Source organism: Equus quagga, chromosome 11, assembly GCF_021613505.1.
Source record: "Equus quagga isolate Etosha38 chromosome 11, UCLA_HA_Equagga_1.0, whole genome shotgun sequence".
Lineage (NCBI taxonomy): Eukaryota > Metazoa > Chordata > Mammalia > Perissodactyla > Equidae > Equus > Equus quagga.
Window position 1 is genome coordinate 181953 of NC_060277.1, and position 18312 is coordinate 200264.

At 39.0% G+C, this 18312-nt stretch overlaps 1 protein-coding gene across 1 annotated transcript; it reads right to left on the minus strand.

Moving 5' to 3' along the window:
- Positions 1-4016: 4016 nt before the first annotated feature.
- CCDC28A (coiled-coil domain containing 28A) lies at positions 4017-17866 on the minus strand. The gene is given in 7 exon segments (XM_046676971.1): positions 4017-4585; positions 7559-7581; positions 9726-9880; positions 13715-13878; positions 15496-15695; positions 17485-17531; positions 17534-17866. Coding segments are annotated over 7 exon segments (819 nt in total). The 5' UTR covers positions 17709-17866; the 3' UTR covers positions 4017-4530.
- Positions 17867-18312: the final 446 nt, after the last annotated feature.

The window sequence follows — 18312 nt, forward strand, 5'->3', positions numbered from 1 at the left end:
GGGGACCCTCAGCTCACCGCGCCCCGCCCCGCCGTCTCCATGGGGACTGCAGCACACGGGCCGCGCCAGGTCGGCAGCGCGCGGTCTCCATAGGGACCTGCGTGGTCGCCCGGGCATTAGCGGCTGGAATGCCTAGAAGCCGGTTGGCCGCGGACCAAGCTCTGAGCGCCGGGCTCTGCGCGGGCCACCACGCACAGGCCACCCTCTCCACGGCCGCGCTGGAGTCATTCCTCCTTTGTCACCCTCCCTTCCGCGGTGGGAGCCCGCACGTCATTGCTCCTTCCAGAACCTCTGACAAAGCCGAACAGAGGGGTCAGACAGCAGGCTGCGAGACACAAGAGGAAACCTGGACACTGAGGCCAACGTTTGCTTGGTCTCAAAGAAAGCCAGGAATTTTAAGGACGTGTGATGGGAAAGTGGGATTTCTTGTCTAGCAAATCCTCAGAATATTTTAATACTTATTATTGCCTATTTTCGCATTACACAGGTACCAAAACAACACCCATCCTCATTAGTTTGCAAAGACTCTGGTCAAAATGCCTTTAAGTATTTATTGTGAAGCTGTTTACACTTCTTCTTTTATATGTAGATGAATAGTTATCGCCTTAAAAAAACGTTCACAATATGAAAAGCAGGTTGGGAAACCATAAGCATAGTACTATCTAATTTTTGTAAATAAAGTGTAAGAACTCTAAAAGTATGTACACAAAAATGTTAAATGGTTTGCTCTGCTAGTACTTTAAAAAAATCTGTAAAAAAATCTGCAATTAAAATTTTTCTATAATATACAATATCTATATAATAAATTTTATTCTAGTACAGTTTTATTCTAATCCAAACACTCCATGTTGCCTCTGTTGCCTTTAACATATGTTTAAGTTGTGTGAAAGGATACAAATTAGGTAAGCTAAAATTTTGTTCCTGGGACCCACATGGGGCCCCTTGAGAGAAAGAACAAATGAATAAACCAGACCACTCTATTGCTCTGTCTCTAATCCATGGGAAACAGCATTGGCTTTACTCTGTCTCAGGACCCATCCAAGAAAAACACATCACATGGCAGAGTTTCCTTTTGCTCTGTCAGACAGTAGAATGCTGTACCCCCTGGAATCCTTATTCTCTCAGCCCAGCAGAAAAGTTCTGAAGCTTGCATTTAATTTCTGGTGATTTTATCATTTCTAAAAGGAGTATTAAAAAGACCAAGTAAATTGACCAAAATTCATTGAACTCAGAATGCCAAAAATTACTAAAATCGAGATCTTTTTCTCTATCATTCAATAAGTCCTCAGCCTCCCCATTTCCTATTAGGTGCTTGTTTCTGTGGCCTGGAAACAAGGAGGAAGAAGCATGGGCCTCTACTACAAGGTGAAAGCAACTGAGCTATGAACAGATAAACCAAATGTGGTATATCCATAGAATGAAATATGATTCAGCCATGTAAAGAAATGAAAAACTGATAATGTTACCACATGGATAAACCTTGAAATCTTGAAAACGTCATGCTAAGAAGCCAGTCGCAAAAGACCATATATTGTATGATTCCAGTTATAGAAAATGTCCAGAATTGGCAAATCCATAGAGGCAGGAGGTAGATTACTGGTTGCCAAAGGGCGAGGGGTTTAGGAAGTGGGAAGTGACTGCTAATAGATTTCTTTTTGGGGTGATCAAAATGTTCTAGAATTAGATTATCGTGATGGGTGCACAACTCTGTGAAATCTACTAAAAGCCAGTGAATGGTATACTTTAAAATGGTAAATTTTTACACTAACAACGAAGTAGCAGAAAGAAAAATTAAGACTACAATCCCATTTACAACTGCAACAAAAAGAATAAAATACCTAGGAATAAACTTAACCAAAGAGATGAAAGACCTGTATGCTGAAAACTATAAAACACTGTTGAAAGAAATAGAAGACAAAGAAATGGAAAGAGAATTCCCTGCTCTTGCGTTGGAAGAACTAACATTGTGAAAATGTCCATACTTCCAAAAGCAATCTACAGATTCAGTGCAATCCCTATCAAAGTTCCAACAACATTTTTCACAGAAATAGAACAAAGAATCCTAAAATTTATATGGAACAACAAAAGACCTTGAACAGCCAAAAGAATCCTGAGAAAAAAGAATGAAGCTTGAGGTATCACAGTCCCCAGCTTCAGAATATACTATAAAGCGATAGTAATCAACAGTATGGTACTGGCACAAAAATAGACACACAGATCAATGGAACAGGATCGAGAGCCCAGAAATAAACCTCCAAATTTCTGGACAGCTAATTTTCAACAAGGGAGCCAAGAACATACAATGGAGAAAGGAAAGTCTCTTTAACAAATGGTGTTAGGAAAACTGGACAGCCACATGCAAAAGAATGCAAGTTGACCATTATCCTATACCATGCACAAAATTAACTCAAAGTGGATTAAAGACTTGAATGTAACACCTGGAACCATGAAACTTCTAGAAGAAAACATAGGCAGTATGCTCTTTGACATCAGTCTTAGCAGCATATTTTCAAGCACCATGGCTGAGATGGCAAGGGAAACCATACAAAATCAAACTAAAAACCTTCAGCAGAGCAAAGGAAACCATCAACAAAATGAAAAAGACAATCCAACGACTGGGAGAAGATATCTGCAAACCATTTATCTGATAAAGGGTTAATATCCACAATAAACAAAGAACTCATACATCTCAACAACAAAAAAACTAACAACCCAATTAAAAAATGAGCAAGAGGTCTGAACAGACATTTATCCAAAGAAGATATATAGATAGCCAACAGGCATATGAAAAGATGTTCAACATCATTAATTATCAGGGGATGCAAATCAAAACTACAATGAGATATCACCTCATACTCATCAGAATGGCTATAACTGATAAGAGAGGAAACAATAAGTGTTGGAGAGGATGTGGAGAGAAGGGCACTCTCATACACTGCTGGTGGGAGTGCAAAGTGGTGCAGCCACTATGGAAAACAGTATAGAGGTTCCTCAAAAAATTAAGAATAGATCTACCAACTGATCCAACTATTCCACTGCTGGGTATTTATCCAAAGAACTTGAAAACAAGAATGTGTAAAGATACATGCGCTCCTATGCTCACTGCAGCATTATTCACAATAGCCAAGACTGGGAAGCAGCCTAGGTGCCCATCAAGGGACGAATGGATAAAGATGTGGTATTTATACAGTGGAATACTACTCAGCCATAAGAAATTATGAAATCTGGCCATTTGTGACAACACGGATGGACCTTGAGGGCATTATGCAAAGCTCAATATGTCAGAGGGAGAAAGTCAAATACCCGTATAATCTCACTCAGAAGGCGACAACAACACACACACACACACACACACAGGTTGGACTGGTGGTTACAGAGGGGAAGAGGGAGGGAGAAGGGTGGAAGGGGTGATGAGGCACCTGTGTGTGGTGATGGATGGTAACTAGTCTGTGGGTGGTGAGCGTGATGTAATCTACACAGACATTGACATATAATGATGTACACCTGAAATTACATGTTATAAACCAATGTTACCACAGTAAAAAAAAAGACGTATCTAAACAGCTCAAAAAAAAAGAAATTAGTAGATTTTATGGTGTATGAATTATTATTTCAATAAAGGTGTTTGAAAAGGGTGATGAAGCTAATGTTTGCTGAACAGTATTGGTGTCAGTTATTGTGCTAAGCATCTTACTCACACTTTTTTGCTTCCTCCTCATAATAATCACTAGGAGTTGGTTATTAACCTTATTTTCTACATTAAAAACAAAAGTTAAACTGAAAGAAACTGAGTAAATGTAAATAAACACAAAGCTAGGGAGCAGAATGGGATTCAAATCAAGGCCTAACTTTAAAGCCCACACTCTTTTCATTATACCAATATTTAAATGTACACAAGGTGCAAATTTACCAAAAATACAGAACGTCAAATTTTATAAACAGTTTACTTTTGAGGATTGAACCCTTGTATTTGCAGATGGAAAACTACAGGTTTCTTCAAAAAGAAAGATAGAGACTAATTTAAAACAATCACTTTATTAAAAATAGCGAATTTCACAAATACTCATTTAACATTTTGTTGTCACTGGCCACCGGAAAACACAGCAGCATGTGTAGTGATTGTCTAATGTAAACGGAAGCTGGGCTGCCACAAAAAGCCTGTGCATCACACACTTGTGATCAACACTGGACTAAGTCTGTGGGCTCACGAAGGATGGATCCTGCAGCCCGATCGACTATGTTTAGCACAACGCATTTCAAGTATAATTCCATAAGGCAACAACATAAAGCAGAGCAGCACAACCCCTGCATCACATTTCCTGATTAAGCCTCGAGAAGGCCTAGCCTCCAGTTACGGTGAATTAGAGCAAGTCACATTTACTAAAAGCAGTATGAGAAAACCACCATTGCACTTGCATTTCAGTTGCTTTAATTCCTTGTTGTGGAAGATGATTCTGCTACTGGATTCAGCTGGAAAAATAAAGCATACTGCTTTTCTTCAAACCACAAGAAAGCAACTGTTGTTTCATTTTAGCTGGCAGAAGTATTTGGAACATCTTGTGCGTCTGCCAAATGGAGTTTTTGTCTGGATTCATCAGTTAAGAAGATTTTCTATAATGAGTACTTCTTTTAAATTTCTGGAAGTTACACTCTGGAGCTAAGAGACAGAGGTATTAAAAAAAACCAAATACGTTTAAAGGGGAAGCACCTATGTTGCTACTGAGAAACTTGGATGTGATAAGACAGTTTTTAAACGTAGTGAAGTAATTATACCATATCTAGAATTTTAAAGACTTTAAAAAAAATCACTGAATCAAGACTATGTTCCAGGTTTTAATAGAACATAGGATTATTTTAATGCAGCAAGAATCATTTTCAGGGTAAGGAGCTGATTAGGGGCAAAATATGAAACCTTACTGGATCTAAAAAGTATTCATCTGAGAAGACAATACCACTTTATCATCCTTGGGCAAACAACTTCTTTGTAAAAGTCAAAAATAAAATAAAATCATCATAGCTCGAAAACCTTTCCTATAATCCTCTGAATTACTTGAGAAGATTGGAAATAGGACGGAATTCCTGCACTCATTCCCTTCCCTTGTCACCATCATTCCCTTTCACATTCCTCTTTGATCTCTACGATCCACCTGCAGCCTATTTATTCAAGACAATTCAAACAATGATATAGATACATCAAGGACAGCTAAATGCTAGGAATACACATATAGCAGAAGTTGCAAAAATGTACAGACACGAGTACTGCCATCAAAGACATGCTTATCCAGTTGGAAGGCTGAAATTGAACACACAGAAATCAGCAGATAACGAAATAAGGCAGAATATTAGTTCGGTCAGCTTCAGTGTTATTTGATAAGGAGAAGGGGGAGGCCAGAGCATCTCTAGTAGGAAGTACAACCTGAGCAAAGGAATTAAGGTGAGCACAAACATGTGCTCTTGGGCATCCAAAGAACCAGCCTGGGAGGAAGGCAAAATAATACAGGAAGTATAGGTTGTGGTCAAATTATTGAGAACCTGTAGAATATGTGACATGATAAAAAAAACTTGGTAAGAAACATGAATGGCAAGATGAAAGTGATGTTTAGCAAGAATAATTGAGTGGCAATGTCTGAAGTCTACAGGAGCATGGTCCAGTAGAAATATAATGCAAGCCACAGACCTAATTTTAAAAATATATTTTATTTATACTAATAATCAGAAAATTATCATTTCAACATGTAATCATTATGAAAAATACTGAGATGTTTTACATTCTTTTTTCATACTAAATCTTTGAAATCAGGTGTGCATCTGATACTTACAGCACATTTCAACCCAGATAGCCACATTTCCAGTGCTCAGTAGCTACATGGCTGGCGGCTGCCGTATTAGACGGGGCAGCTCTAGAGCTGGAACAGAAATTTGAAAGGTTATAGAATCAGGGGATGAGGGTAGAGCATGAAGGAGGAATAAAAGGCAGAAGTGATGTCTGACAACTAGCTGTGATTCAGAGACGGCAGATCATGTTAAGTTCATGTCCAGTCTCCATGCGGATAGTGCCAGGGTTGAGTAGCAATGTCTGCTACGGTCATGGAAGGGATTTTTAAACAATCTTGGAGACTAAAATAACAGAAGTTTTGATGAGAGAGGGAAATTAGGAGGGGAAAGTTTGAGTACAGGCAGAATATTTATCACAGATGAGGAAATGAGGGTTGCCAGACTTTGCTCAAGGTTACACAGCTGCTAACCAGGATTTGAAACCAAGCAATCCAGAGCCCCTGCTCTTGTATTCTATCATGTTGCCTTGTTTAACTGTGGTGGACGAATTGAGGAAAGTGGTGAGACAAAGAAGTCTAAATGCTTAACAAAAACTCAAGTAAGAGGATAGGAGATACTTAAATGTCATAGCTATAGAAAGACTATAAACCTTAGGACGAATATAAAGAAAAGAACAAAGAACCAGGAACTACTCCTAAGAAAAGCCCTCTCATTAACTCATATCTTACCCCTGTATTTAAGCCTTTCTCGGCAACATTAACCTCCCCACATTTTATGCAGCTTCTCAAAACCTTATTTTCTTCATCTGTAACATGGGGAGTAGACCACCAACTACTTCCACGGGTGGGACCAAAAGGGAGAGTATGTGTAAAACCCTTTACAAAATACTTGGCAAATAGTAAGTCTTCAATAAAGATTAGCTATTAATTGCTATTACTAGATTTGTATATACTTTATCTCTTCATTGTTGTTACTGTACAATTCGGCAATTAATAACACTATATGCATAGCCATAATAGTAATTTATATATATATTTTATATAGTTTGGAAAATTTTCACATACACATCATTACATACAGCAATTACCCCATACTACAGAAGACACTCTGAGATGTTAACCAATCTGCACAAGTTACATTATCAAAATGTGGAACCAAATTTCAAAGATCAAATCTCTTGACTCTACAATCTCATTATGTGGTTCAAAGGGATGTCTTCTCTCTCAAGGAATTTTATAGGCAAGATCACTTCTTATTGTTCTTATATATTTCACATTGTGCCTATCACTATGCTCAAAAATATATTTTGAAAAGTTCCTGAGATAATTGCTCTAATAAATATCAAAACCTGAATATTTTATTTGTGCCTTGGTGGTTTCCCTGAAGCTACCCCTATAATATACTTTTTTATGCATCTAAAATATTCTATGTAATGATACTAAATTAAGCATAGTATATTATGTCTGCATATCCAACTGCCATTTACCTTAAGAATCTAAGATTCAAGATAATTTATATGGCAACTAGCCTAATTCTCAATTCTTTTGATCAAAAAATTTTCTTTCAATTTGTTTAAAAAACCCCAAAACAATACAAATCAAAGCAGAACAAACCAGAAACAAAATTTCAGCATACAAAACAACTAAAACTTCTATTTGGAAACCAAACGGGAAGAGAAATGGCCCCAGTAAATAATAGTAGGTGTCTCTGTTCACTTGACTGGGACTATTCACCAGAAATTATAATTTGTAAACTTTCACTGTTGATATTAGGCAAAGGATACATGGAAGAATTCAATTCTTCTAACTGTAACACAAAGAAACAAATTTAATTTTTATTTTTATAAGGTAAATATCTCAAGTAGATAAATGTTTACACATCTAAATAATTTTTCATTTAAGCTTCAAGTGAAAAAGCAAAATATTACAGAAAACACTTTCCAAAAATTTCCAGGATGGGAAATTCACTTATGCAAAATAATTACAAAGTAGCTTTAGCATGTATGAAACAAGAATATGAGAAGAGAATTAAACCAGATGATAAAAACTGGAGTTTTATAAGTATTCTTAAAACCGTGCATAACTATAATCATTTTTAATGACAGTTTTTAAAAGAAAAAAGTTACCATTTTAATGATCAAAATCTTTAAAACCTTTATGAATTACAAAAAGATTTCACATGACACTCAGTTTTCAGTATGGGGTAGAATTAGTTACCCACAGTTTACAGAGGGAAAAATCTTAGAGAAATTTTAACCCTAAATTGTCCAAAGTTACACAGTAATAACCCAAACGCAGACCCTGGACTAAACAAAGTCTTTCTGGTTTCATTTGGCGTTATACTCATCACACCACAGTCACTCTTCTAAATGTATTGCAAATTAAGCTTATATTTGTTAAAAGGAACTGGTAAAAGGAAATATTTGTAAGACTGAATATGACAGACTTGAAATCAAATGCATATGCTTGAAATTTTTAAAGTATGGGCTTATAATTTCCCTCACATTTACTCATTCAAAAGATCAAAGCAACAGAAATTAACCCTTTTTGTCACTGGTAAATATGGAAACTATTCTGAAACTGAAATATATTGAATTCAATTTTTCTTTATTTTTGTTCCAAAAAATGTTTAAAGAGGCAAATTTACGTGATTAATACTTCTCAGTATGAGAATCATACGTGGTGTTATGGGATGAATTGTGTCCTCCAAAAATTCGTATGTTTTAGTAACCCCAATACCTCAGAATGTGAGCATGTTTGGGGAGATGAGGTCTTTACAGAGGTAATTAAGTTAAAATGAGGTCACTAGGCTGGGCCCTAATGCAAACGACAGGGTCGTTACAGGAAAAGGAAATTTGGACACAGGCAGCACGCAGAGAGGGAGAATGCCGTGAGAACATGAAGACGACCATCTACGAGCCAAGGAGACAGGCCTCAGAAGAAACCAAGGCTGCCGATACCTTGATCTCCAACTCTGGCCTCCAGGACTGTGAGAAAGTGAATGCCTGCTGTTTAAGCCACCTAGTCGATGGTATTCTGTCATGGAAGCTCTAGTAAGCTAATACACATGGAAGTGTACTAAGTTACCATAACACCAAATACAGTTGTGCATTTAAAATAATTCACTACCATCTGAGTAAATAAGACAAAACGTATGAATCATGTCAGGATCTTTTGACATACTATCTTCTTGGGTTTTTTTTGTTAGTTTTTTTTTGAGGAAGATTAGCCCTGAGATAACATATGCCATCAATTCTCCTCTTTTTGCTGAGGAAGACTGGCCTTGAGCTAACATCCATGCCCATCTTCCTCTGTGGTATGTGGCGTGGTGGGACGCCTACCACTACGCCATGGCTTGACAAGTGGTGCGCAGGTCTGCACCTGGGATCCGAAGTGGCAAACCCAGGCCGCGGAAGCAGAATGTGTGAACTTAACTGCTGCATCACCAGTCGGCCCCAACATACTATCTTCTACATGTTAAGATCTTACCATACATGTGCAGAAGTGAATATTTCACTTTTAGATTTGACAGCATTCTCAGAATATATGCTTAGATGTAAACATGATAATTTCCTTGGAATACATTTATTTAAAAAAAAGAGTAAAATACAACATGGATGAAACTTGAAAACATTACACTAAGTGAAAGAAACCAGACATAAAAGGGCATATACTGTCTCATTTCATTTATATGAAATATCCACAACAGACAAATCCATAGAGACAGAAAGTAGATTAGTGGTTGCTAGGGGATGGGGAGAGGGGAGAATTAAGCGGTACAAGGTTTCTTTTTGGGATGATGAAAATGTTCTGTAATTAGTGATGATGTCTATACAACATTGTGAATATACTAAAAACAACTGAATTCTATGCTTTAAAATGGTTAGAACAGGGAATTTTCTCTCAAAAAATTTTATTAAAGAAAGAATAAACAGAAAGAACTATACTCACATCAGACAGAAGCCTATCCAGATTGGAGTCACTGGCTGTTTTTCTCTTGTCCTCCGGAAGTTCCTCTAACTCCCCATAGAGCTCCAAATTCAGACGAGCTAATTTCTCCTGCATTCCCCGGACATGCTCCATCTGCTCAATGGAACATTCATTTCCTGGGGGAACATCCCAGAACATCACTAAAGATTAAGGTAGTTCAAACTAACTCTTTTGATGAAAAACTTTTAAGCTCTAGGTGCTCAAAAGAAATCAGTTTTCTTTCTTTTGTAAATTGCATCATTAATGACTGCATATTTTCTGTGTATAATTACAAATAAAATTTCTGACCAGGAAAACAACGACAATCTAAGAAATGACTGTGGGCACTAGAAAAAAAGTCAGATAGGGAAGTTTTTTAAAAAAACAAAATCATCCCTTAGGTAAAGAAAATATTTTTTTCAACAGTAATATCATCATATATAAAAGCAACAGCACCATCTAATCATGTTGAATTTGACAACTGCCACTTGAACTGAGTGACCCAACATCTTACAACAATCTGAGGGAAATTAAGATTCCTATAAGAACTTGAACCATGAATCATTTTGCCAATCAATTATGTATTCCTCCTTTAAGAAAGCGGTTAAGTTTGTACGTTCTGCTTCTCGGCAGCCTGGGGTTCACCGGTTAGGATCCCGGGTGTGGACATGGCACTGCTTGGCAAAAGCCATGCTGTGGTAGGCGTCCCACGTATAAAGTAGAGAAAGATGAGCATGGATGTTAGCTCACAGCCAGTCTTCCTCAGCAAAAAGAGAAGGATTGGCAGTAGTTAGCTCAGGGCTGATCTTCATCAAAAAAAAAAAAAAAAAAAAGAAATATAAATGAAAGCATTTATGAAGCATGAAAAATATATCGAGGCATGAGAAACACAAAGTAACATTTTCAATTGTATACAGTACTGCAAGACAACTTAACTGCTAATGAACAGGTCTCACCTTACTCACTGACTGCAGTCCTCTGAGGGGGCCTCATCCGCCCAGAGCAACTAATATACATACATGGCATATATTTTCATACAGTTTAAGTACCGCCTCTGCAACCTCTTGACACTATAATTTTTTTCCAAAAAACTTTGGTTTTCTCAAAGGGGTGGTAACAATATAAAGTAAAAATATAAAGAGGTAGAAATCACGAGAAGAGAAGAGAAGAGATTCAGAGGATGAATCCAGGTGACCTAACATGAGAACAACAGAAGCTCCAAAAGAATACAAAGGAACAGATGGAGGAGAAATAAATGAACGACAGAAAAAACATTTCTTGAGATGAAGGATGAGTTGGCAAAATGAAGGGCTTGTTGATTGCCAGGCAGGATTGATGAGAAAAGACTCAGTCCTAAGCGTATCCTGGTAAATGCCTACACTTTAAAGATAAAGGGGGCTGCCCCAGCCCAAATGGTTAAGTTCGCACTTTGCTCTGGCAGTCCAGGGTTTCGCTTGTTTGAAACCTGGGTGCTCATCAGGCCATGCTGAGGCAGCGCCCCACATAGCTCAACAAGAACCTACAACTAGAATATACAACTATTTACTGTGAGGCCTTGGGGAGAAGAGAAAAAAAATGGGGGGCTTTGGGGAGAAGAGAAAAAAAAAGAAGACTGGCAACAGATGTTAGCTCAGGGCCAATCTTTAAAAAAATAAAATAAAATAAAAATAAAGATAAAATCTTTCAAGCATCGGGACAGAAAAAACATACCTACTAAGAAAGAATCAGACTGGCAATTGACTTCTCATCTGCAACCCTTATAGACAGCAAACTGACAAATAACAGACTTCAACCCAAGAACACAGGGCACACAGGAGCAGGTGCAGGAGGGGAATTGTGGAGAAAGCAAAGAAGTAAAGTGATCCAAAGATGAAACCTCAAGGGTGGGAGAGAAGACGGAGGTGAGAGGAAGGGAAGGTACTCTAAAGATACTGCCTTTCTGGGCTGGGCATAAAGCAAGGAGGGAGGGATATAATAAACATCTCTGTGTGACACACAGTGTGTTTTACTGTCTTCTTTTCAAATAATAGTATAACCAAGACTGGAAGGAAACCCAGCACTATGAGAAAAGACAGACATATACAAGTACACAAAAATCAAAGACTTTGACAAGGTTAAGTGTACCAAAACAAAGTCCACAACACAATAAATTTGGTTTAAAAAAAAACAAAAATGAAAACAAAACACAGAGGTCAGAGGGTATCTACAATATACAAAAGGCTCTCAACAATTAACAATAACAACAAAAGGATAAATAACCAAATAGAAATTGGGTCAAGGTCCTGAAAAAAGCAACCCAACTGCTTAGCAAACATACATGGATATTCAAACCCAAGAGAAGTAAAAGAAAGCTCCTTCACACCAAATGCTGGCAAGAATTGGAAGACAGCTAATAACTACTGCTGGTGGGAATTCAGGGAAAGGGTTCTTCCGTAAACTGCTGATGGCAACTAGAAGCGCAATAGCTTTTTTGGAAAGCAATCTGGATATTTTTATTAAAGTTAAAACTACAGGGGCTGGCCCTGTGGCCGAGTGGTTAAGTTTACATGCTCCACTTCGGCGGCCTAGGGTTTCGCCGGTTCAGATCCCAGGTGCGGACATGGCAGCGCTCCTCAGGCCATGCTGAGGCGGCGTCCCACATGCCACAACTAGAAGGACCCACAACTAAAAATATACAACTATGTACTGGGGGGCTTTGGGGAGAAAAAGGAAAAATAAAATCTTCAAAAAACAAAAAAGTTAAAACTACATACATACTTTGATCCGGGAATCCCACTTACAGGAATCCACTCCAGAGAAATAAAAGCACTGGTATAAGGATACAGTGTATGTGTAAAAAGATGTTCACTACACCATCAAACTAGTGGCTCAAAACTGGAGACAAAGTCAATGCCCTTCAACAGGGAAATGGGTGAATAGACCAGGGTATATTCACAACCTGGAATATTATGTAGCCATTAGAAAAAAACCAACGAATTAGAGTTATAATAGGTGACCTGGAGAGATTTTAATCAAATATTGTTTAGTGAGGAAAGAAAGACACAGAAAAGTACATATAAGATACTATTTGTATAAAATCATGAAAATGAAAATCTTTGTATGCATGTTTCTATGTATCTGTACTATAACCCGGAGAAAAATATGAAAAGATTTACACCTGGTTTTTATTTATTTACTTTTTTTAAAGATTGGCACCTGAGCTAACAACGGTTGCCAATCTTTTTTTTTTTCCCTGCTTTTTTCTCCCCAAATCCCCCCAGTACATAGTTGTATATATTTTAGTTGTGGGTCCTTCTAAACACCTGGTTTTTAACATGGTTATTTGGCTGGGATGAGGGAAGGTGAAGCCAATAGAGGGGGTAGGGAGAGGACTAGGGGGCCATGGAGCAAAAAAGTGAGGGAGGGAAAGACAGCACTTGACCCAATATGTTATGCTGATGACATTTATGCATCTGTGAGAGATTCTATATGTGTGCATTCCATAATTTTAAAGTTGCTTAAAAAATACAAGAAAATAATTTTATCATCAGAAAAAGCTTACAAAGTAAGTTGCAAGCTGAACATGAAAAATCTGACTACATACTTTGTGACTCATACAAAAATACCTACTCAGACTTTATTGAAACAATCAGTCAACTGTTCTTATATCTTCATGAAATAAAACCAGAATCTTTTATATTCGAAAGTCAGGAATCACGGGCAAGAAACAAGTTTAGACTTGTCATGATCTCCAGACTTTACAAAACTAAAACACTAAGTCTAAATTTTTAACTGATGAAGAATGTTCTTTTTCTTTGTTACACTTGCAAGACACTTGTTCCATAATAGTAATCCTAATTTAACGTTCCAACTAACTCTCCCTTTTTGAATAAAAGAAAATGGCACTTTTAAAAGGAATTGCAAAATACACACAGAAAATAGGATGCCAACATCCTGAAAAGAAGACAGTAATGAGAAACATCTATGCTTACCGAATGCTTGAAGTTTTCCTGAGTGGAAATCATTCAAAAGGCTTAGCAGGCCCCGCTCCATCTCCTGAACATCTGAGACGTCGGTGAGAAAGGAGTGCTGAATCGGAGTTGACTGAGCACCTTTTCCTTCTCCACCCTGAGGTCTGCTCTTTTCTTTCATCACTCTGCAAACAGGATGCAATAAAAAATTAATTGCATATGATTATCTTTAAAAAGAGATAATTATATCTTTTCAGGCTGTTCTAGATTAAGCAAAATTAATGAATTAAATGGAATTTTCCTTAAAAACAGGAAATCAGAACAAAACCAATACTAAATAAAAGCAGTAATTTTAAGCCAGAAATCCAAACAATAGGTTGTAAAAATCTCAAACTTATAACTGGTAAGGCATATAGAGAGTTTGACTAATACATTTATAAAATACGCTAATTCTTTGGATTGCAAAAAACTGAAAAGAGAATTAGTAAGTCTTCTTACTATCCTATGTTTCATATTTCATTTCTAGGTAAAATATATTACACCTTTCCCTTCTAAACTTTATCCTATCTGTTCCTTGGCTATCAGTTGTTCAACAAGCATAGGGACATACTAGCTGACACTATGCCAGATACTGGGTACACAAAGATGCACACAACATCAGTCACTGTTCCGAAGAGGCCCAGTCTAAGGCAAAAGGAAGACATATAAATTCATAATCACCATATGATGGAGTGCTAAAAACCCATTATCATCCTTGACACCTCCAACTTTCTAAGGCCCCCACAAGCAGTCATGAAGTCCTATTGATTATATCCACAAATATATCTCTAATCTCTAGTTCTTTCCTTCTCCACTGCCACTATCGTATCTCTTGAGTGAACTACTCCAACAGCATCCCAGCTGGTCTTCCCATCTCTATGTGTTGTCTCTGATCTCTCTTCCCTCCCCACGGAGCAGCCAAGTCAATTTTTAAAAAGTAAAATCATTATTGGAATGTTCTTTTCCAAGTGTCTTTGGCTATGTCCCTCTGTGTCCTCAAAGAGAGCATGAGATCATCATCAAGGCAGCAATCTCGTCTTTTCTTCTGTGTAAACCCAATGGCTACAGAGTGCTATAAGCATTACTTCCTTAACTGACTCTCCATGATGAGCTTGCAATAGGAGATAAACTTATTCAATCATAATTGGAAAGATGACTGAGATTATGAAATGCTTTTCCTCTATGGATCTTATTTGCTTTCCAAATATCTAATACTTCAAAATACTTATAAATATGCAGCAGTAATATATAACACATTTAAACTTGTCACTCCTGTTTCTTTAGAGCCTCAAGACAAATGATCTTCAACAAATATTAATAATGCTTACTTACTTTAGTGTTTTAAATTTCTTCTTTGAACTTTTCCTGTTTGAATTTTTACAATAAATACAAATGAATGAAAACAATGAAATCACTCTTTTTTTAAGAATAAAAACTACCAAAGCACAAACACTCAACTTAGTTTAAAAAAAAAAAAAACATGTATATCTTTTTTCCTATTTCTGTCTAGCTCTTCAACTTTGTCTACAAGTTTTCTTGCTCTGTACTCTTTAATATGAGACAAGTAAGGGCCTTTGAACCAATCGTTCATTTTGCATTTTCTAATCTCTATAATCTTTATTAATTTTTTTCTAAGTCACATATTATCCGGCCTCAACTGTTTTAAAAGTCAAGCCAAGTGAAATAAATGTTATAAGAATTAGTGGATTTAGTATTTATTTTAACAGCATTTTGCTGTGATGATGTGAAAGAAAATAATTCACCTTTTTAACTTTGGTCGCTGTGAAGTTGACTGTGACGCAGGATTTGAAAATCCTGTGCTTTTGCTAACTGGAATGGCATTTTTTTTGGCATTAGCAACCTGAGTAGAGTGGGCACTAAAAGACTTAGGACTCCTCCTCTTCACTTTCCGTTCCTCCATTGTTTTAAGTTCCTTATTACACCAAGGGCAGCTTCTTATGACCTAAAGAAATACAGCAAAATTATACATGCATGCAACAATATGCCAAAATGAAAGAAGTTCAAAGACCCACTTCATAGGCTGAAAGAGGATCAAGAATTTCTGAGGTCATTAGACAAAGTCAGAACCAGGATCCCTTAAGTTTAACCTACCATCCTGTGTACAAAGCAGCCCTAAGTAGAACTGCCTGTTAGACAAAATGTTTTCCACCATTTTTTTATTCACTGATCTTACAAACATTTACCCACTTCCACTTGCCAGGCACTATTCTGGGCAGTGGGGAGATGGTACTGAAAAAGACAAGGTCCCTGCCCTCAAAAAGCCTACATTATAGAGGGGAACAATAGATTAAAAACAAACAAAACAGTCACATGATATTCCCAGCCAGACTCCAGCTTTTGGTGGCCTTTCAGCCTCCCCTTTAAAATGTATTCTCAGAACCAACTAGATTCAAACAGATGTATAATTGACAGGGGTATCTGCCTTTTAACTAGCAACTAGAAAACTCATTTCAACTACCAAGCAGAAACTCAGTTTCTGCCTAGGGATAATACTGATTCTAGTTCACTGATCACGTGAAGTTCTATAAAATTAAACCTGTTCCGAGACTATTCTGAATATACTTTCTCTACCTATTTCCAAGGAAACATGAAACTTTATTGTACATGTTTAGTTTTGCTAGTATCAAAAGTTACACTATGAAGTTACAGCTGGCCCTTCCATAAAGAATGTGTGTAAGGTCTTCCATTTATCCAGTACTTTCCCTTATTTTATGTATTAACCAGCTTTATTTTCCTAACAGCCTTCCATCTAAAAATATCATTCCACATTTCCTGTACATTCATGCATAATAATAAACTCTTAATTATACTGTTCCATGTGTCATAAGATGAAAAATTTATATGGCTATTTACTTCATCAGACTGTAAAGTGCCTTAGGAGCAAGAGGCCTTTTTTTGCATATTGCGTTGAATTTAATCAAGCTGTGACCATTCGAAAGGATTCAAATCCACTTATATCACTCCTAAAATAATTACTTGAGAATTTTAATGAAAACAGATTTTTTGCTACTATCTGAACTCAACGCCACTAGCACTGGAGTTTAAACCACTGAGCTCAGCTGGCTCAGGCGACTCAGACGCTGGAGCCATCAAGCCTCCAGAGAAGCAAAGGTTTTAAAGGAAAAGCTGCCATGCCCGGTCTCTAATCCCAGACACCAAGTGCATATCCGCTTAAATCTTGACTAACAATTTTTACTTTAAGAAGCATTTTTAGTAACAGAACAGACATTTTGGTGGTGTTTCAGCATGCAACGCAAATTAAATGGAACTTTAAGAAACACCAGAGACGACGAGATACCAGTCCTCCGAAGAGACAAGGATTTGTATACGTTTACGACACCCGTAAGCACACGGCCTTCAAACTTAATGACGCTAATAATACACATTTGGTGATACAAGAGAAAGAAAATAAGGCCTAGGAAGCACAGCAACGCAAATAAACCAACAGCGGTCTTAAGTAAGGCGTTGTGAAGGCCGGGGTCTGGAATTCATCAGGTTCTGGGTGGTAACATCTCGGCCGCGAGCGCACCGAAATCCTCCCTGCGCACCGAGCCCAGGCCCTCGGAGGCGGCGGCCGGGGCACTGGCTCCCCGGCTCTCTCCGCGGCAGAGACCGGGACGGCGGCCCAGCAGGCCCTCGACTTCGCCGCCTCTCCCCAGCCAGCCGCGCCGGAGCGGGCAGCGGGCGGGGCCGACGGCGGACGCGGGGGGGCCCCTGCTTCCGCTTCCTACCTGCAGAAGAAGAGGCTCGGGGTCCGCCGCCACCTGCAAAGACCCCGAGCGTCCGAAGCCACCACCGCAGCCCGAGCCCGGGTCGCACCCCGTCCCCGACGCCGCCGCAGCCCCCTTTGTTTACGGAAGTGACGCAGGGAGGCGGGGCCTGCGTGACCCCGGCGCGCGCCTCGCCTCTTCCGGTGGTCGCAGCACCGCCCTCGTCTCAGTCCGCGGCACCGCATGGCCTCCTCCGCGCTGCCTCAGCGGTGGCTTCCGTGGGCGTGGAAGGGAGGACCCATGGCGGGGCCTTTATCTGGGGCCAAGGGCCCACAAGCAGCAGGGCCAAGGGATGTCGGCGGAGGTAGGAGCGAGAAATGGGGCCCCTCTCCGGAAGCTGCCCGCCCCTCGGCGAGCGTCCGCGCACTACAGGTCCCAGCGGGCTCTGCGGGAAGCTTGGCGGCGGAGCCGGGCGTCGCCATGGCAACTGTCCCCGGATTGTTTCCGTTGCGTAGTCGGGACCTGGAAAGGTAACCAGCCTTGGCTGGGAAGGCTGCGTGGAAAGCCGAGATTCTGTCTGGCGACCCCGATGCTGTGCCCCTAAGTGAGGTCCTGTTACTGCTTCTGTTAATAGCTACTCTATTCAGGGCTAGGCATCCCTTCTCTCTAAACCTCACTGCAGTTCCATGAGGTGGGGGTCAGAATCCCCTTTGAGAAATAAGAGATCTGACGCTCAGTAAGGCTAATAAACTCACGTGTTTCTGTCGCCCGGCAGTTCTTCCTTGCACGTACTGCCTCTGGAGAAGGCATTGCGGACTGAGATGGAACCATCCTAAATGAGCGGAGAAA